This window comes from Copadichromis virginalis, linkage group LG20, assembly GCF_057382275.1.
Source record: "Copadichromis virginalis isolate Kocher_CV1m ecotype Utaka linkage group LG20, C_Virginalis_male_GT1.1, whole genome shotgun sequence".
In the NCBI taxonomy this organism is placed as follows: Eukaryota; Metazoa; Chordata; class Actinopteri; order Cichliformes; family Cichlidae; genus Copadichromis; species Copadichromis virginalis.
Genome location: NC_140637.1, coordinates 8,628,060 through 8,649,253, shown reverse-complemented (window position 1 = coordinate 8,649,253; position 21,194 = coordinate 8,628,060). Strand labels below are relative to the sequence as shown.

Here is a 21,194-nt window from a genome sequence, read left to right as displayed (position 1 = left end):
GACAGAAAACAGAACAAAAGTTAGCCAACATCTAAAGAAGAGCTTTGAATGTCCTTCAAGAAGCCTGGAGAACTATCCTTGAAGACTACTTAAAAAAAAAAAAAAAAAAAAATACAAGAAAGATTGCATAAGAGAGTTCAGGCTGTATTGAAGAATATTTCCATGTATGTTTGCTTGTTTCAGTAAATCACTGCATGTATTTCCCATTTTCCTAACAAAATATAAATGAATGGGGATGGGGTCCAAACTTTTGCACCATACTGTAATTAATTTTTTAGTTGAAGTGGCTTAATGCTTACTCAGAAAGAGTAGTAGAAAACTGTATTTTTTACCTGGATTTCTTTGTCTGTAGTGTGTGCGGAACCATTAAACCCAGACGAGGATGACGAGGACACTGAACCCAGAGTGGTTCACCCAAAAACAGACGAACAGCGCTGCAGACTGCAAGAGGCCTGCCGAGACATCCTACTCTTCAAAACACTAGATCAAGTAAATCAGTCACACAAACAAACAAAACAAAACAGGAAGAGATGTGTACACAGATGGTTAGCAATGGATAAAACTATTAAAAAAAAAAGGGGGGGGGGAAGAAAGGTTGAACAAAGAATGATTCCTGAAGGGATGCCTTCCTCATTAAACCTGTCAGTGAGGCCATGAAACAATATTTATTATTAACTTGGGTACAGTGCAGTAGAGTTACATGCAAATAATGCTATATTACTACTTGTGGTGTTTGTGTGTGCAATGAATTACTGACTCGTTTGGGTCACATAAACAGCACAGGTAAATTATGTTTCTTAAAGTCAATTGCTGTTGGGGTAAATCTGACATTGTGAAAAAAAATATTGTATTGTGGACTCGAAAATGGTCCTCTTCCTTTCCCTTGTGTATTTTCTAATACCATTTCCCTGATGGGATAATTAAATTTCTTCTTGTCTCCCTTCAGGAGCAACACACACACAGAAGCTAACTGAAATTATTGATGCACGAGCGCATGCGCACACAAAATATATTTTCCCTGTTACTCATCTTCCTCATTTGTGGCTGACATCCTTTTTCTGTTCCCGTATGAAGGAGCAGTTCTCACAGGTGCTGGACGCTATGTTTGAGTTGATTGTTAAGCCTCAGGAGCACGTCATAGACCAGGGACATGATGGAGACAACTTCTATGTCATAGAGAGGTAAGAAGCAGATGCCCGTGTCAGATCATTAAAACTGGGACTGTTTGTTTATTCAAATACAGCCTGTTTATTTAGGCTAGGCTGGATGGCAAAAAGGCCAGTGATGGCGTTTTACAGCATAACTGTTGCAAAAGACGGTGATGACCAGAGTTCCTGTTTTGTATATTTGAGTTATTATATTATACTGAAAGACCAGACAATATACATTTGTATTATTTAAACCAATGCAGTGCCATATTCCTGCATCATAATGTAGCATCAGTCTGTATGGAAAAGAGTCGGACAATTATGAGCCTCATAAAGTATAAAACAATAAATCCTTCCATTACATCCTAAACAACTGCAAACTAGATCTGACATAGTGATATCACTTAGAAAGTATATTATGGTAATTAAGAAATGAGTAGAAGGTAGTTTAAAAAAGCACGGCTGTTCTTTTAGGAATCAGTAAATAAGTTGTGACTGCTGGTCATAACAGTTGGGCTTGGGTTTGTGCATTGTTCAGGTTTGACAGGCGTGTGTATCTGTGTTTATGGTATTAGTGGAGCTGTGTATTTCACCTGCTGTATTGTTAATGTAAACACATGGTGCGTTCACAGGTCTTTACATGCCAGGTTAAAGTTGACTTGCATTAAATATACCCTCTGCGTTATATGTAATATGGAAAAATGAACACATTGTGATTTGGAAAATTATAATTACTCATTCGTCTGCAGGAAGTTGTGCTGATTGCTGCATTAACTTTCTCAGGCCTTGGTGAAATACAAACATTTTAAGTTCATTTCAAGAGTTTTGTACTTTAAAATATGTTAGATGCAACTTGAAAGGTTTCCATGGTGATCTCGAAGAGTACAGTGCTCTTGTAGGATATAGCATCTTTGTCGCTTACATTACTCTAACCAAAGTGATTACTTAAGAATGACTTAGGGATTACTTGCACTGAAAAAAGCCTGACCTCAAGATGTCAGTTTTTAACCTCTACCACTGAAGAGAGAACAGACTTCCCACTGTGTTTCTGGTGGCCTGCCAACGTTTGTCCCACCCTGGCCTCAGTTCATTCTTGGCATGGCTCATATCAGTGCAGTACAGCAGTGTAGTTCCACTCGTGTGCTATCGTTTCATCTGCACACACACTTTTAAACACAGCGTGCTCCCTGTACATGAGACATGCAGTGACCTTTATGAGCAGCATGCCTGCCTGATCATATACTATCCTGTGGTTTTTTTCCTAGCCTGTGCAAAGTGTAGGTGGCAGCTAATGTCACGAGCAGGGTGGGGTGTGAACATGGACACACAGAGAGACGAAGGGATAAACAGAAAAGAAAAGCAGTGAGGATAATAGGATAAAGCAACATTGCTTGTTTCCCATTTAATCTTTTTCGTATGTCACTGAGGCATATTTGTATTATAGACATCTCCTGCTTTCCTTATGGTGTCATATTATTAATCAGCTTAAACAGATTGGTCTGTTTCTGCTGTCAGCTGATTCTGAATGGCATAACTAAATGGGTTTGTGTAGCTGACGTGTGTGCCACTATATGGTAAATGTCCACTTAACAAAATCATAGACAGTCAGTTCTAAAGCCTCTAAGACAGGAAGTGGCTAGAAATCCTTCAGAGCTCCTCAAGGATGAGGAGTAAATATATAATGGGAGGAGTGACGTGAAAGATGTGAAAAAGGATCATTGTTGCTTTCAGCTGTGATTACTTAAAGTGTTATTACTGTAATCATTAAATTAAAAGTTTCAGTTTTGAAATCATTAAGTTGCGTAATCTTTCTCTCCTGCCTGGGTTTTTCTCATGAAAGCTGTAATGTCTTATATATTTTCAAATCACTGTGAAGCTCAGTGCCCAAAATAATTTTTTAATTCTGTTTACTGATATTGAGCATTTGCACCGTGTATCTAGTTTAAACATCACTGAAGGCTGTGCCCAAGGGTGGGCTTAGAAAAATTATGTACACATCCCCTAAGTGCAGGAAGAAACATCCGTTTGTCCTTGAGCAGCAGTTCCACAAATATACTCGTCGTTTTCTCATTTGCTGCAGTTTATCAAGAAAGTACATTTAACACTAGAAACACTTTGAGTTCAAAAGCACTGAACTACGCTAGTGTGATGTTATTCCTAGTGGTTGAATGAAGAAACAGAGGTGGTGAAAGAATCATGGCTCTTTGTTTATATTGACCCAGACATATTTATCCAAGCATGAAATTTATCAGTGGCCACCAGGTTTCACACCTGTTTGGTTGTTGAATAATGTGTGAACAACACATACAGATGGGTCTAGAGGGGGGAAGAAAAGAGAGGCTATAAAACTGTCGAAGTAACTTGCAACAGCTTTAATCCGCTTTGGCATGGATTCTACAAATCTATGAAACTCTACCAGAAGGATTTAACACATGTAATGCAAATACAGCTTTCGGATCTCATATCATATCTACTATCATTTAAATTTAATTCATTTTAAATTTTAATTTATCAATGGATTTGAATCACATCATAAAGCCATTCATTAACTTCTCTTGCCCTATGAATGGCAGAATGGTCTCACCATAGGATGAAGGTGACCACATCGAACAAGTTTGCATTGATTTGCAATGAACAGATCCACCAGATCCTTCACTGCTTAACTTTCTCACTCATCTGTAGCTACATCTTAACTTCAGGCAGCTGGCGAAACAGGTTATCATTGTTCCCTCTGTCATGATAATCCAGTCGACGTAAGCTAATACTCAGTCGCCACCGATAGGGTTTTATCCCTTCTACGCAGCCAATGGGAAGACTGGCTAGCCTACAAAATTAGGGGTTAATCCTGCCAAGCAACAACGCTGCAAATTACCTACTCCAGGTTTAATCCTCGTGCAGACAGAGAGGGAGAGTGGGCTTCTCAACTGAAGCATTAGTCTCAATGAGTCAAGTAGGCACTATAACCTTTTTTTATTAGACAGTGGGATAATATAACAAATCCAACTGTTTTCCTGTCATGTTTTCCTGCTATTAAATCTTTTACATAGTGGATTGCAAAACAGGATGCTTTGTAAAATGAAAGAATTTGACTGGAATGATTTGCAAAACATTTGAAGTACATTTAATTGGTAGAAGAACAACGACAAAACAGAAAATGGTAAAAGTGAGGAATTTTCTTGAGTTTGAAAAATATATGATCATTTTAAATTTGATGCCAGTACCACATTTTAGAAAAGTTAAGACTTTTGTTAATCACATTTTCTTTCAAACATGGTTAATGGTACTGTTGGAGTTATAATAGTGAAATGTGTTGTCATTCTCACTAAATATTTTTGAGCGGTTCGGCAATCCTCCGTGGTATTTTGCATTTCATATTGTACCAGATGCTTTTAATAAGCGACAGCTCTGGACTGCAGTCAGATCAGTTTATCACCCCAACACTCTTACTGTGGAGCTATAATGTTGTAAGAAAGTAGTTTGCTATAGTCAGGCTGATATAGATACAGCAGCATGTACTACTTCAAAATTTGCATTGCTTGTTCAGAGTCGGTAGTCCACAAACATATGTGAGCTAATGCCTAAAGCCCATAGAAATTGCCTATGCTTATTTTGAATGGTGCAGTCCTGATGGCACCTCTGTACCTAAATGAGCTTGTGCCCAGAGGATGTGTCAATTACACTTTTATTCATTGCTGACAGTGTTTTTCACACGTGTTCCTGAGCTTGTATGAACCCACTGATTTTTCCATTATAAAATCTTTTATGTTTTAAATGTAGTGCCTCCTCGGGGCCTTATGATTCTGCCTGTTCCCTATTAGTTTTCAGCCTTGTCCCTTGGAAACAAAGATTTTCCTTGTTATATTACACTGAGAGATGTATTACAAATTATTGAGCTTCTTCTTACACAGTATTTCTCAGGGAAATAGACACTTCTCCATCTTTACTTCCTCTCTGAGATGCTCTTCAAATTAAGTGAGTTCAGGTATTTTTTGCAGTGATACGTTTTCCCTGGTTATACCTGTGCGCGCCCATCAATCCATTTTAGATAGCTTCACAGAACATTGCAGCATCTTTATGTGCTTACATTACTGAAATATAGCATTGAAATGATTTGCAAATCAATGCATTCTGTTGTTTTGTTTTGTTTTTCTTTTTAAGAATAAACACAAGTCACCAAGTGTACCACACTATCACGGTCCTATCCACAGGATAGAGATGCTCTGTAAATAGATAACCATGTACACCATTTTGTAGTTAATAAACATTACTCATTTTGGGTGATCAGTGATGACTGTCATCAAAAAACCTCTTATAGCAACTAAAATGGTAAATTTTTTCAAAGCTTGTGGAGAGGTTGAACACAGTCAGAGGAAGAAGCCATAAAATGTTTATGCAGATCTTGAATCACTTTCTTTGAAACTGCAGCTCTGTCCAAGTGCCCCACTTTTCTCACTTTGAGACTCTGCTGCTGACTTCTTGTTATTTCTAACCTTCTGTCAATCGCTCTCTCGCCTTCTCTCCAGGGGTGTGTATGACATAGTGGTTTCAGGAAAATGCGTGGGTCAGTATAACAATAAGGGCAGCTTTGGAGAGCTGGCACTCATGTACAACACGCCACGTGCCGCCACCATTGTAGCCACCCAGGACGGAGCGCTATGGGGACTGGTAAGAACTTATAATCCACTTTAAATCCTTTTCTAAAGCCACCACCTACATGAAACTCCATTATTAAGCATTTTCTAACTCCATTTTGTTCTTTGTTTTTCAGTAACATTTCAGTTATGACCTCTTTGAACTTACATCAACTGTTGTACATCTGTTGTAATAGTATAGCAGCCTGTACGGGTCTGTAAAGCTCAGGTTTAAACTGTTTTCATTGAAAATTGTCTCAAGAGTATTGCACTGTGAAGGCTGGGAGCTGTTTCTGTGACTGAACACAGTTTAATAGGCTGTGATGCTGAAGCATGTTAAGAATGGACTCCTGTAATCTATGAATGGAGCCAGTGGCTTTGTAATGTCTTTTGCCGCTGCAGCTCCACCTGCTGGCCAAGCAGAGGAAGAACAATGTGACTTTTTCTCTATATGAGGTATTTGTTTATTAGAGACATTTTTCCTCTCCTAGGACCGTGCTACATTTCGTAGACTCATTGTAAAGAACAATGCCAAGAAGAGGAGGATGTACGAGTGTTTCATTGAGTCAGTGCCCCTACTCAAATCACTGGAGGTGAGTTATACTTGGATTGGTTTGAAATAAGCCTCATCTTACTCAGTTTAGGCCCCCCCACCCCCACGCCCTCATATTAAAGAGTCTAAAGTTCAGCAGAAAGTATAAGAATGTGATTGATGAATCTGAGATGAGCTGGATTGACTTTGGGGGTATTTGCAACATTTTTGACGCATTTCTTCTACAATATTGCCATTTTCCCTTAAATGTTTGTCTTCTCTCTTTCCAGGCAACAGAGAGGATGAAGCTAGTTGATGTATTAGGAGCAAAGCAGTTCACAGATGCCGAACGTATCATCACACAGGTGAGAGATGCATTTATCAGATGTAGTTTCACGCTGCAGCGTTGAAGGTCTTTACATTCATATAGAGCATATATATATGTAAGTGTCTTTTCTTTCTCCTCAGGGAGACAAAGCTGATTGTTTCTACATTGTAGAGTCTGGGGAGGTCAAGATCATGATGAAGAGTAAAGTAAGAAGCTCAACTTCTTTGAATGAATGTATTTTCAATGTGCATTTCTATAAGCAGAAAACTTAGGATCATACTTACTGGTTTAACAGTATGCAGTTAGACAAAAGCCTGATTATATTCTTTCACCAGGTAATTTCTGTACAGCACAATAGCAACCCACACTCTCCATTGAAATCCATCACAACACAAAAGCGTGTCCTCTATTTGCCTAGCAACTATGGGATTCATGATTGTCTGCTCAGTCTGCTGAGTGCCTCTTGCTTCGGGGTTGAGGCTCCTAACCTTTAATCCTGTTCCCTTTTCTCCTCCCCCCTCTCCTGCAGACGAAGGCAGACCACGCAGACAATGCGGAGGTGGAGATAACACGCTGTACCAGGGGTCAGTACTTCGGGGAGCTGGCCTTGGTCACTAACAAGCCCCGGGCCGCCTCAGCCTACGCAGTGGGAGATGTCAAGTGTTTGGGTAAGACAAAATATACTTGGACATCAATGCCAATCCTGCTATCTCAAGGATAGTGATAAGGAACTTAGATGTGTGTAACCCTTGTATATAGTTGGGCATCATATAAAATCTGTGAATGAGTAGTATTTAAACCACTCAAACTTTCAACAGGTCTGTGGTATTCATTTTCTACTAATTGAACTGTTACAAGCATTTTGGCCTGAGATATCAAGTGGCATTTGAATTTTGATTAATTCACGGCCGGCTGTTCATCGCCTTTTTTTTTTTTTTTCTCTTTGATTGAAGGTCATTGTGTCATTATTTTGCTTTTAAAGTGGGTACACTAATTCAGGCTCTTCAGAGTGTGTATGAGCAGCTCTTCAGTTTTGAAAATGAACAGGATTATTATTATTTTTATTTTTTTTAATAACTGGTTGTGTTTTTGTAGCATCCCTGTGGTTTTTATTTAGTTTTCCAGTCATCTCTGTTATTTGTTTTAATGGTGTATTAGCTCCACTCTGTGTTCCCCTGTTTACTCCTCTTTAGTGTTAACCATAAATACACTGTTAGTATACACTCTTATCCATCTTGTATTTCAGTGTATTTTCTGTTCCCTGACGGTACCCCAGCTTGTCTTGAACAAATGCTTGATCTTTTAAGAAGAGGAAGTGTCATTAATCTGTACTGCAGCGGCATATTCTGTCTGCTGTACTCCTGTCACTCTCCCACCGTTGTTAAAGATGAGCAGGACTTCAAAGGCCCCCTGGTGCCTGTAGTGCTGTTATGAACATGTATATCTGTCACAGTGCATCTGTGACAGATAAGATAAGCAGTCTGCTAAATGTATTAATGATGCATCAGAAACATTTCACTGATGACTGAAGTTGTTGTTTCATTCGGGATGAATGCTTATGCTCGCATTTGTCCTGATGGAGGTGAATTTGTCTGGTACTTTGGAGACCTCGGGGTTCAAGTGGGGTTCTTGTGAGATGTGTTTCCAGCTTGGCAGCTTCAGATGATTCTAATCGCAACTCTACTCGTTGCACTTGCGCCTCAGAAATACGTCTACCCTGATATTCTAATGTAGATGTTTGGGAAAGCCAATCCTTTATTTATTCTTTTCAGGAAATTTACATCACAAAGGCAGACAGCTTCAGCACAGACATAATGCCTCACATCCCAAACAGAAAAACTTTATCTATTCCTCATGGCTCCAACTTCCTGTTGAGCTGCACACCAAAGTATCTGTGGTTAAAGACTACTTCTGCTTCTGGGTGGTTATCGGTATTGGTTATGTCCTCCTCCTACCTCTCTTAAAGTCCACAACCATCCCCTTGTATTTGCGATGTTAAGATGGAGATGATTACATTCCCTCCAATCTACAAAGTCCTGTGTTTACATATATATGTAACTTTATGTGGGGAAACATTTCAACAGTACCCCTTGTAGACTGTTTAAATGTGTTGTGACAACTGAATTTAATCCTCAGATGTGTTTCACATCCATCTCTGTTTCTCTGTTTAGTAATAGACATCCAGGCATTTGAGCGCCTCCTGGGCTCCTGTAAGGAGATCATGAAGAGGAACATCGCCCACTATGAGGAGCAGCTGGTGGCTCTGTTTGGCTCCAGCATGGACCTGAGAGACTGAGCCTCCCATACCACCCTCCGTGCCTTCTACTACAAACACACATACAGACAGACAGACACACAGACATATGTCCTTTCCCACATCATGCAGTGGCTATAGAGACTCATAAGCTTTACACAGATGGTGCAAATGCATGAAAGTGTACTTGGCTCACCTCCAGGTATATAAATCAGAGTATGAACACACACTCCATCACACACACACATTCACTGATCTCTGTAGGCACTGAGAGACGCTCACTTAAGTCTGCTCACCCTCGTGCACAACCAGCTCAACAGACCCCTTGTTAAGCTGACTTTGGTTAGATATACACATACAGAGCTAGCTGAAGGCCACATACCTTGTTACTTGAGCCAGCTTCAACCTCTCAGTATGAATGCCTTTGCTGCAGTGACCTAAAACAGGTAAAAGCAGTGTAAGGACGTATAGTACACAAGCACTCCATACACACGTCCAAAAAGACACAGAGCTTCACATGTGCAGGCTTTGCATTCATGTGAGCACTTAAACAACTCCAAGTTGTTCCAAGCCTCAGCCAAGGACACATCAACCCATGGAGACACACACACACACACACACACACACACACACACACACACACACACACACACACACACACGCGGGTACAACATATAGGCAACCACAGTTGCAAAAACGGATACACTGTGGTAAAATGGAGATGAAAAACTTCCCTGAAAAGGAAAACTTCAAATTCAAAAAGGCAAAAAAAAAAGAGAGTTTAAAAAAAGATAAATTTTAGTAACATTTTATGAAGATTCAAAACAGAAGCTTTGATAAAATATTTAAATTAACAAAAAAAGAGTGTTTCCTCTTTGGGGGGGCTGGGGTGCAGAACTTTGTGAGCGCGCTCCGTTTCTTCCTCTACTGTTGTTGATCGAGTTGAGTTAGTGCTGGTGATTATTGCAGTACCACAGAAGAAGCAGTGAAAACAACCCTATGTTTTCTGGGCCATTGTTATTCGTCATTGACTCCACACATCATTGTATTGAATTAATTAATAATGTATTGTTATATTCTTTTTTTTGCTTTTTGTTTTGTTTTACTTTGACCAGTTCTGATAAAATTCACCATCATCTCTGACACAATGTAAAGAGAAAAAAAAGGAAGAAAAAAAAACATCTAATATAACATTAGTGCTTATTTCGCCTTGATTATCCTTGAATAAGTTGTCCTGGATTTAAAAATGGAAAAAAAATAAATAAAAAATTTTGTTAAAAAATCTTGCCTCTGTTAAATTTCTAATGCAACTTGATATTTTTTTCAGTGCCATATTAATAACATGTAAATGCAAGTATTTGGGTGATTCAAATGCAGTGCATGTAACACTGAGCTTTGGTTGATTCTCACAGGCAGTTTGTGGTCCTTCATTATGTTCTAGCCTTCAGCTTATGTAGTAAGAGACTACTCATCACTACTGCACTGCTTTGTTAACGTCATTTCCCTTTGTTTCCATGTGTCAATTTTCATCTTTCCTAAAGGTGCTTGTACATGATTCAGCTGTGACTCAACTTTAGACAATACTTACTGCAGATCACTGTTTTTAATTAATTTTTTAAAGTTACAATAATAGTCATACATTATGCATTATTTAAATAATAGCCAAAATATTCCACCTACTATATAACACAAAGAAGCCACTCATGACCTCACTGAAAAGGTCAACGGAACAGATTTTCCTTTAATTTGTCACTTTTTGTGTATATGTAATACAACTCCCATTCGCTGGGGGCAGACGTGACAGCACGCACTCTTGACGTGAGCAGCAGCATTTCCTCCCGTTATGGACGTACCGGTTTGATGGTAGGGGAAACTGATACAGGAGCGGACGCTATGAACGGCCATAAGCTTATACAGTCGTGAAGCCAGATTTAGAGCTTACCGCAGATCAGCTGTGAAACAAACTCCTGTGAGAGGACGACCAGAAACGGCAACCAACCACGAGACTTAAAAAAATGTAGGTAACTTTGTGGTGGTAGGAAGCGACCGAAAAGGTGAACTTGTTGCTTTAGAATAAACTTAAAATGAGTTTCTTACTAATATTTAACTAGCGTCACTACGCACCCACGGGGTACTGCTTATTGACGCCTAAAGCTGTAAATAAGCACATGGGCATGCTAGCATGTCGCTGTGAATGAGAGTTCATTTAACTTGCATAGAAGTGGACGCCAATAAGGGAGGAGTAGATGACAAATATATATATATATTTTAAAAAATACCCAGCTTATTTTTATATCAATATTTTATCTCAAATGTGCTTAATTATTTTACGATCAGGGGATAACTACAACTCCCACAAAGCATACATTTCTGCTCTTGCTACTACCTGGGGGGAAAAAAACTTTTTGTCTGTAATAAATCTGTTTTCTGATTAACGAGAGCATTAAAACGGTATTACCACGTTTAGTTTAGCGTCTTACTTTCTTCCCTCTTTAAGGTACCCGATATTTATCTTGTTGCCCTCCCACCCCGTGTTATTTCCCACTATAAAGGTTTTTGGGCTATCTGGCCAAGGAAAAACATAAAAAGAAGCATCTTATAAGTGAGAGAGGTTAGAAAAAGGGAGTAATCCCTTATTTTTAAATCATACATGAGTAATAATATTAACGATATTGCTATATTTTAGTATTCTATTGTTGTATTTAATGAATGTACACTGCTGTACGCAGACATGAAACGCGGTTATACTACGCATGTGCAGAGGGCGACAACATTGAGTGTCTATTACGCATGCGCGAAACCTCTGAGCACGGAAAGTAACGTTTTTAGTAATTACTGTTCTTGTTGGAAAATCTGACATCCTCGCTTCATTCAGACGTCACATAATCACATCAGTGTTTTATGAAGAAGCGGGAGCTTTAGTGAAAAATAACGTAGGAAACACACAACTAAAGTTAGAGGCGTGGCTGTGATCGCAGTGTTCCCATAATGCATTGCGCGTGTGTAAACGTTTATAGTATATTTAATAATTTACCATGTAGCGTTTGTGTTTTCCTAAAAGGTAGCGTGAAATTTCCGAACAGTATTAGTTTGTGTCTGTTTAGTTGTGGCATTATTAAACGTTAAAGTGCGAACCGTAATAGAGACTGCTATGTCGGAGAATGGGGTCGGCCTGCCGCTCGTCTAGTCTCCAGTACACTCTTGTTTCTCTTCAGATCGTATAAATCTTTCGCCTTTTACTAAAGATTTCCGTGGAGTGGAACAATAAGAGTTTAATCTAATTTTTTGATGCCCTGCGTTAGTGGGGCTTGTTTCACTGTGAAAAATTAATGTTTGTTTCTAAATGTTGGTCTATAAGTTCTGTTGGCAGTATCTCAGTGTGGTTTAGTGGTCTGTAAAACTGCTGTTTTTGGTATCAATCTGACACCAAGTAAATATAGGACCAGTACTGCCAATACTGACACTTTGCAACCCATAAAGGCAGTTTATGCACAAGATTGCAGTGTATGGCATGAATCATCATAGGTTTGCCATTTCTGAACATATTTAATAACCACTAAATCACTGTGATTCTTCAATAATGAGTTAACACAATAAAAAAAACACCTTTCAGATTTTCCTGCATTTTGATACTAGGTCTTTTGGAGACAAGAAATATGCATGTGCCTGTCTCTAAACCAAAGCACATGTTGTTTAACTGTGCTATAGGCTAGAGCCTATTGCACTAGTATCACCCAATACCAGGGGGGGTTTGCAATACTATTGACAGTTGAATCGAACTGCCAACCTCTAGTGTGGTTCTTGGTAATAGATAAAAGTGTTACTTTCAAAACGTCACTTTTCCATGTCCACCCCCTTCACAATAAAAGCCCAGATTTTGGCTGTCTTTTTGTACTAGTTTTACTAAATAAAGTAGTTTTGGTTCATTTGTTTTGTATTTTAAAATTAACTAATAAATGTTAGTTTTTTTGTTGTCATTTTCCTTATCAAATAACAGACCTATTCCTGTTTTGGTAGGGAATGTCTGCAAAGCATATATTGTGAAAGTTTATAAGACGATTGCATTAGTCTCTAAACATACGTTCCAAAAACAGCATAAGCTGTGACTTCAGTTGAATTTGAATTTCGCAAACACACACACACACAGTCAGATAAAAGTGGACCTCTTTACAGAAACAACAAAACATACATAGAGCACACAAAACACTGCTGTTGATTTAAACATAATATGGAAATGTCAGTCATTTTAATGCAAAATCCGAAAAAGAATAAGGTTTCTTTTACTCTCGAGCAGTGACAGGAAGTTTCCAACCTCTGTTTTTCATCATACCCGATGTAAGTGTTGTGGCTTCAATACTGAATATAATTAAAGTTTAAAAGGCAGAGTCAGACATCAAAAAGAAGGTAGTCAGTGCCTTATTCAGTAAACTCCCATTTCCTGTTGAAGGAGAGTATGTGAAGTAGCATTGCATAGCCAGTAACACATTCAAATCAGTTTGACAGTCAGCTGTTTCGTTTCAGCATTTCTCTCTTGGTGAGTTATTTATTTATTTATTTAGTCCAAGAAAAACTTAAATTAAAAACGACTGCAATGTTTTTCTCACTGTCAGTCATTTTTCACATTTTGCATGCACGACTTGGGGTGAACCCAGTTTTGCTTCTTCTTTAAGACCACTTTAATTACTGGTTTGTGACTCTAATGTGGACGACTTGACTATAATTTAAAATAACATATATATAGAGATATACTGCAGTGTGAATGCATTTGGGTTTTTTACATAAGAAGCAAGTACAGCTTGGCTTTGAGTTGAATTAGCTGGATTAGTTCGTTTCAGCGTCAGTTTGTGCTGACTAAACTGCACTTCAGCCTTTCTGAAGAAGCACTGTGGTGAAACTGTGACAGATAACTACTGCTTCCCCATTTAGAATGATAACAGCTATTAAACATCAGGACCTCAGCGTACATGAACAGAATCTATTCATCAGTTAAACGCTCTCACATCTCAAGCGCACATAAAAATGCATGAGCGCGGCTATGATTGCACTTTGATGTGTATTTGAGAATTGCGATATTAATTGTGAGGCAGTTTAAATCCACAGTGTGGATTTGAACCAAATGGACTTCACACGTAGGCTTACACTTACACTCCAGATCAGAAGTTTGAGCTCTTTGTAGTATTTAAAGGAGAGTGAGACAAGATCTCAGCATATGATACTCCAGCATGTCGTAGATAAAATGGAACTTAAAAGTCGGTTCAGTCACACCCCCACATCACATCTCTCACATCATACTTGGTAAGTGATACGAGAGATGTATTTTTGGATGAGGGTGTCTAGTGAATTATATTACTATATATACATTTGCTGTTTCTGGTGTGGTTTTGAAAGCAAATGAATGCCTTCATCTCTAATCCTTGCTCGCACTGCCTGTTGGGTAACAGACACAGTGTTTTAACCACTCAGCTAAGGAGGAACTGCATGCTTGAGACACTTCCTGATATTTTCACACTTAACCATAGAAGGTAAATGGAGACTGACTTGAAACCCTGATCGTCGCAGGTCTGAACCCGTAACGTCAACGTCCGACGATCCGAGGCGACAAAACTTCTACGAGGTCTCAACACTGGATGGAGACGTTAAAGAGAAGCTACATGTAGTCTCCGAGCAGCCAGAGAAGGTCCACGCCGTTCCCATCCACCAGCGTCCCGACCTGCTCGTTCCCTGCGCAGACCTCGTCAACTGCGAGTGGCAGAGGAGCCAGGCCGCCCGGGTTCACTCTCTCCAAAAATCCTGCTCAGAGTTTCCTGTCAACCTGGTCCTCCTGCAGGGCCGCGGGGAGACTGAGAGGCTACTCGGCCACGCCAGGCTGTCTCGGGTCGTGGGTCACAGCGGCAGCCTTTTTGTCGAGTCAGTAGTTGTGTCCGAGGCGGAGCGAGGCAAGGGCTATGGCCGCACTCTGATGGAGAAGACCGAACGTTACGCCAGAAGTCGAGGGTTCAAGCGTCTCTGTCTGACCACCCACGATAAGCAGCACTTCTACGCCCACCTTGGCTATGTGCTGTCGACACCAGTGCAGAACGCGGGGGCCATGACGGCATTCATTCCCATGGAGACGCTTCTGAGGTTCTCCCGAATGCCGAGTGAGGAAACGAGCGTGCAGACGCAAACAAAGATGCACGCTCAAGGGGACAGAGACTCAGGAGGTGGTTGTGCTGTACGGTCGCCTCCATCCTTTAGTTTACCTCCTCCTCCACCACCTCCTCCTCCTCCCACTATCCCTCGTCCTCCCCCTCCTCCTCAGTGTGCAGGGCAGTGTGTAGTTCAGACTCTGACTGAAACTCCGTACAGAGATGCCAAAGGACTTCCCATCTACTGGATGCACAAGGACATTTGATGATCGCTGTCAGATACACACCAAAAGACAGAAATAAGCACAAACTCACAAAACACACACATATTGGAAGAAGAAGTGTGACATAGAAAGAACTGTGCTAGCAAACCAAAGAAGTAAACACTCGCACTCAACACTTTTACTTTTTCCACGTCACAGTTTGCAGAAGTATTTCCCAACACCTGTGAACAGATGCTGCGTGTGAACCCAGCTGCATGTGTACCTGTACGTCTGCATCGCTGCACTGAGTAAAAGAGAAATGATGGTGAACATAAGGACCCAGCAAGAAACTGGGGATAAACTTTAATGCTTCAGTTTCACTCAAGAATGTACTTTTTTTTATTGTAGTGACTGATGTTTGAGCCTAACTCTGTACAGTGTAGCCTGTGTGATACACAGACGGGATCTGCAGCAGCAGAATTAAACTCATCGGTTCAGTTTGCTGTGTTTACTTGAAAAGAGCTTAAATAATTGTAATTATTACAACCAGTACAGCTGAGCAAAGCATAAACGTGACTCCCCTGCTCCCAGCTTCCAATGCGGGACCTTGGCACAGCAGAATTTACAGCCCAGAGTGTGTTATGTGTTTTTTTTCTGGCAGTTAAGCGAATTAACTGCAGGCAGGAGCGCACACTCGCTGCAGATTATGGTTATATCGTAATAAATATTACATATTTTCCTTGTTGTTGTTTTTTTTATGTGTTTTGTAATCCGGGTTTTGAGGTTTGATTGAAACAAGAATAAATTAAAGATCATGACTATTTCCTATTGCTGTGAGACTGCTTGACTTCCATAAAAATGTGTTTTGGTCCCCAAATGTCGAGAAAAGGTGGCGCTGTCGCCGCTTCATGCGCAAAAGCGCAGCGCGGTGGTCATGTTAAAGGCGCTTTTAGTGCTCCGTTGAGTAGAAAAGCGCAATGTAAGAATCAGTCCAATTACCGTTTAGCCTTACACATCAGTGGGGCCACACAGCTACAGCGATGGGGCACGCCTATCACTGTTCGGCACCGAGTGCGCGCGGAGAATCCAGGTTAGCGCTGGGGAGAGGGAAAAAAATCCCTCAAGCAGAATCTAATCTGAGCTCTAATCGGATGAGAGGGTGACTCACATCTCTCACCTCAGTGAAATATCAGTCTATCCCGGACTGTCTGAATGGCGGCATCAGTGTAACGTTTAAGGAAAGGGGGCGGAGCTCGATGCGCAACAGGTGCGAGGCTGCAGTTTCATCTTTGCAGCTCTTAGCCCAAAGATGCACACCGTCTACCTCCACCTGTCCATGTCTCAACTCCAATCGCTTCATCTGGAGTTCTTCGGCCGTAAGCTGGCTGTGCATTCAGCAGGAACTAGAAGCTCCGCGTCGGCTTTGACTGCTTCCCCTGCAGCGGATACACCAGCAGCGCCAGCTCCCCTCCTGTTTCCTCACATTGAGAAAGGTTTGAAGTGAGAAAAACTAAAAAATAAGCTTTTCTGCGTTTGTTGAGCTGCTTTGATGTAGAATTTTTCGCAGAATAATGCGAATCACAGTCATTGTTGCACTCAGTGATAAATACTTCATATCTGCAGTGACAGCTTGGACCAGTGCAGATATAACCAATCTCAACCACTTAAGTAACTTGTTGCCCATCAGTCTTCCAAAAATCTGTCTGCTGCTGTTATTTTCTCATGTTGTTTTTATTTGGTTCATTGAAATGTTAAAGATTTCTTACAGTGGGTGAAAAATGATTGGAATAAAGAGACTTTCTTATCATTATAGCTTTGACTGGTCTTTATTTTTGCATTTCTTATCATGTTTTTCTGTCAGATAAAAGCCCGTACTTGTATATACAAAGTTAACCATTTAAATGCAGAAAAGTTCATCAGGACGATTTCTTTCTCCTGCCAGGAAGGACACATCTGTGGGTGAGCAGCCATGGAGCTGTCTCTCCTCCTCCTCCCCGTCTTCTTCATCTCTTCCCTCCGTTGCAACTCGCTGCCACAGAATTCCCCCCAGGCGGATGCCTTCATCGGCACCTCGCTGCAAGCTGTGGCTGCAGCTCATCCCATCCTGCAGAACCAGCCTTTCATCCTGGTGTGGAACATGCCCACGGCAAACTGTCCACAGCGATACAACATCCACCTGGACCTGGGAGACTTTCATATTGTGGAGAACAAGAAGGAGCGCTTCCAGGGACAGGTGATCGTCCCTCATCCATTTATTTTACTGATATTCTACTTTAAAACCATAGAAAGAGGGCTGGTGAGGGCACTGTAACAGTAACAAGGATTAAATGTAGAGATGGCACGATACCACTTTTTTATGTCCGATACCGATACCGATATCATAAATTTGGATATCTGCCGATACCGATATGAATCCGATATAGTGTTTTTTAATCAACAAAACTGTTTTTTAAATATCTTGCTGCATTGTGTATAAGTTCATACTCAAGTTTAAAACAACAACTACACTAAAGCTATTCTGTTATACCTGTATGCAAAAAAATATATTTCATAGTTCAGCAATACTGATCAATCTAATAAACTTAAACCTACACCATCCTCCCTATTCTGGTATTTTAAAGAGTACTTAGCATATATATTAAGCAACCTAACTAATAGAGTTCCAACTCCCAGCAACAATAAAAATAAATAAATAAAAAATAGGGAACCACCCCTCACGCTCCACCTCATGATGCTTAATCGACGTAATCAACCTTAATTTGATGCAGTGTGAAAAAAAAATGCACAGAAATCAATTATTTTTCAAGAAATATTAAATAGATTCAACATCTTTCTTCAACAAAATTGCAGACTGCACAGATGGTACCTTCCCAAAGGAAAAAGTACTATAGCTTACTAGGGTATATATATTAGACTTAATAGTCACTATATACAGTAATTGACTTCTATTCATTTTACATCAAATTAAAACTTTGGGTGTCAGATAATTATTTATTAAAAGCTAGACATTTTAAATGAGAATAAGAAAGAAAAGTATGTCTTTGTGCCCCCTTTTCCCTGTTCATGCCCTATCGGCCCCCCTGGCTAAACTTTGCTAGATCCGCCCCTGCACAGTTACCAGCGTCAGCTACGTAGAAAAAGATCCTGGTGTAGAAAGTAATATTAAATACATTCTAACAATAGCTGATCAAGCTTAAACGTGCTGCTGTTGTTCAGCCGCTGGTTTCCTCTTTCTGGTGCAAAGTGGGCCAAAAGCAAACTAGAGACACGGACTCGCGACAGAAAAGCCGATCAGCTGATCGTTAAGCAGTTTCATGATTGAAGTAGCAGCAGGAGAGGCAGTCGTTTGTTAAGCTTAACGCAGGAATGCTTTACAAACATTCAGAGATGGACTTACACACTTGCTTTACTTCTCTCGGGATAACTTTATCGGAGATGGGGTTGCTAGCGAAGCTCCACATGCTATCCAGACCACCGACAGGTCCCGCATGCCACAGCCGCTCTATCACGTGATGCATACTGCTCCAACGTGCTAACGTTCTGAGGTGAGTTACGGGGTGTTGCAAGTTTTGTGAGGTGCTTTCGTGATATTTAATGGATCGGATTACATTTTTTATTTTTCTCCGATATCCGATCCAGTAATTTAGGTCAGTATCGGACCGATACCGATACGTAATATCGGATCGGTCCATCTCTAATTAAATGTGCAATAAATCCAAAACAAGTGAAAAAGGGAAAATGTTTGATTTTCCAGAAAATGACCATCTTCTACCGCGACCACTTGGGAAAATATCCATACCTCTCCCGAAATGGCAAGAAAGTGAATGGAGGACTCCCTCAGCTCAGCGACCTGGCCTCTCACCTCTCCCTCACGGTGACGCAGCTGTCCGACCTCCTGCTACCAGATTTTAGCGGCCTAGCTGTCATCGACTGGGAGGAATGGAGACCGTTGTGGGAGACGAACTTTGGATCTAAGCTGGAGTACCGGAGGTTGTCCAAACTGCTGGTGAAACAGGAGCAACCAGATCTTTCAGAGCGGGCAGTGACATTGCTGGCGAGGCAGATGTTTGAGGAGAGCGCTCGGAAGTTCATGGAAGAGACACTCCAGTCTGCGGTCGGAGAACGCCCCAAAGGCTTCTGGGGGTTTTATGGTTTTCCCGCCTGCTTTAACAAGAACAAGAGAAAGACAGGTTGGTCTAACACTAACGTTGAACACGTTGGTTTTCTAGCAATCTGAACAATAATGACAACTCCTTTTGTACCGATGATACAGGCTGATCTCTGTCTTTTATTTGTATTTCTGTGTGATCAGATAAAACTTACACAGGACGCTGCCTCAGGGGGACCAGGCAGCAGAATGATGAGCTGTCCTGGCTTTGGACTAAGTCCTCCGCTCTCTACCCCAGCATCTACCTGCCACAGAAACTGGCAGGGTCTGCAGATGCAGCTCTAATGGTCAGGTACAAGAAAATCAGCAAGAAATGCATTCACTTACACTCTGCTGCCTCAGGCACTCACATATCCAATCATGACAAGGGTATGAGCAGTCCTGTCATTTAGCTTTTGTTAGCCATGATGGCCAGACAGGTGGTTTCGCTTACTCACGGGTTGCTCTGTCTTCTTTAACCAGACACAGACTGCTGGAGGTTTTGAGGGTGGCGTCAGGTTGGCCATATCACAACAACACCGACCACGCCACACCCGTCCTCCCCTACGCCAGGCTAGCATTCACACACTCACTCAAGTTTCTCAGTAAGGTAGGACTTTTTTAGCATACATCACATAATATTAAGATTTTAAATATGTGGCATGACAAACTGTGTGTGTGCGTGCGTGCGTGCGTGCGTGCGTGTGCAGATGGACCTGGAGCACACACTTGGAGAGAGTGCATCACTGGGGGCAGCTGGAGTTGTGCTGTGGGGAGAACTGAAATTCGCCAAAAACAAGGTGTGCATGTGAGAAAACATTATCAGTGTGTGTGTGTGTGTGCGCCTATGTGTAACCATATTGATCTTCCCAAACCATCCAGAAACAGTGCGTTCTCCTCAGAGACTACGTCCACAATGTCTTGGGTCCCTTCGTTCGATCTCTGAGGTCTGACGCAGAGCGCTGCAGCCTCCAGGTTTGCCACGGCAATGGACGCTGCACCAGGAGACACCTGGGCTCTGGCCACCGGCTCAGTGACTCTTCCAAACATTTCCAGAAACACTTCATGTGTCATTGCTACCAAGGCTGGACAGGGCAGGGGTGCCAAGACAAGAAGAGCGAGAGCAGAGAGGAGGAAGATTGACCTGAGCTTTTTTGTTACGGTGCTGTCCATTTATGAGTTCATGGGGATAATAATACTACTAATGGAAGTTACAGTTTTGAGCAATGTAGTCCAAGTTCATTTTAATTTCATTAGTCCAAAGTTGTTGTTTTTTTTTTTTTAAATCTTCTCTGCCCTTTCTGTTTTCCAGTGCAACCAGTTGTTAACACCTTGCTGTAAATCCTTTGCATTCCTATTTATGGAGTCATCTCTTGATTGTAAACTTTAACAATGATACACCTACCTCCGCAGAGGTTGTGAAGTTGGTACCCATGGAGATAATTCTGCCATCATGCACTTTAATAGTCTCCTGTGGTCTTTCAGTTGTTTAGACTTTTTGGCTGTTTCTGTGGTCGTGTGTCATAAATGAAAGGAAGAAAAGAAACTGTGTTTGGCTACATTAAAGGGACCTGTACTTAAATTTGACTCTAATGGACTTTGCATAGGAAGACTAAAGTGTAATGTTTTACTGTTGCAAGATTTTTTTTTTCTCAACCAATAGTAAAATAGTGTCTTGTTACCATGGAAGAAAAGACACATTTTAAACTTGACATGTGTACATAAAATCTGACTGAAAAATCCAATCAAACATCACCATGAACGACAGAACACTGTAAATAAACGACTTGGTGAAAACACGTAACTATACATTTACCCAGTCA

General features: G+C 40.8%; 3 protein-coding genes and 1 non-coding gene across 7 annotated transcripts in view; all 4 read left to right on the top strand.

Annotated features, from left to right (window-relative positions):
- prkar2aa (protein kinase, cAMP-dependent, regulatory, type II, alpha A) overlaps positions 1-10,175 on the top strand; it is a 48,803-nt gene extending 38,628 nt beyond the window's left edge. For all 3 annotated transcript variants that reach the window (XM_085443650.1, XM_085443652.1, XM_085443649.1), the window contains exons 4-11: positions 353-489; positions 1,075-1,181; positions 5,672-5,813; positions 6,271-6,372; positions 6,602-6,676; positions 6,780-6,845; positions 7,169-7,307; positions 8,811-10,175. In XM_085443650.1, the coding sequence (XP_085299776.1) occupies positions 353-489; positions 1,075-1,181; positions 5,672-5,813; positions 6,271-6,372; positions 6,602-6,676; positions 6,780-6,845; positions 7,169-7,307; positions 8,811-8,935 (893 nt within the window). In that variant the 3' untranslated portion in view covers positions 8,936-10,175. The remainder of the gene's footprint in view (positions 1-352; positions 490-1,074; positions 1,182-5,671; positions 5,814-6,270; positions 6,373-6,601; positions 6,677-6,779; positions 6,846-7,168; positions 7,308-8,810) is intronic.
- Positions 10,176-10,846: 671 nt separating this feature from the next.
- On the top strand, positions 10,847-16,045 carry naa80 (N-alpha-acetyltransferase 80, NatH catalytic subunit). The gene is made up of 2 exons (XM_085443836.1): positions 10,847-10,910; positions 14,453-16,045. Coding segments are annotated over exons 1-2 (837 nt in total). The 5' UTR covers positions 10,847-10,908; the 3' UTR covers positions 15,288-16,045.
- Positions 10,847-21,154, top strand: hyal3 (hyaluronidase 3). 2 transcript variants are annotated; one of them, XM_085443833.1, is made up of 7 exons: positions 10,847-10,910; positions 17,167-17,457; positions 18,979-19,414; positions 19,537-19,684; positions 19,855-19,981; positions 20,082-20,171; positions 20,254-21,154. In XM_085443833.1, the coding sequence occupies exons 2-7, from the start codon at positions 17,194-17,196 to the stop codon at positions 20,512-20,514; spliced, it is 1,326 nt and encodes a 441-aa protein (XP_085299959.1). In that variant the 5' UTR covers positions 10,847-10,910; positions 17,167-17,193; the 3' UTR covers positions 20,515-21,154. The 2 variants fall into 2 exon arrangements, with proteins under 2 accessions (XP_085299959.1, XP_085299960.1); XM_085443834.1 differs by lacking the exon at positions 10,847-10,910 and adding an exon at positions 13,341-13,427.
- LOC146684300 (U5 spliceosomal RNA) lies at positions 12,089-12,202 on the top strand. The gene has a single exon (XR_014917348.1). It is a non-coding gene; the product is annotated as a U5 spliceosomal RNA (small nuclear RNA).
- Positions 21,155-21,194: the final 40 nt, after the last annotated feature.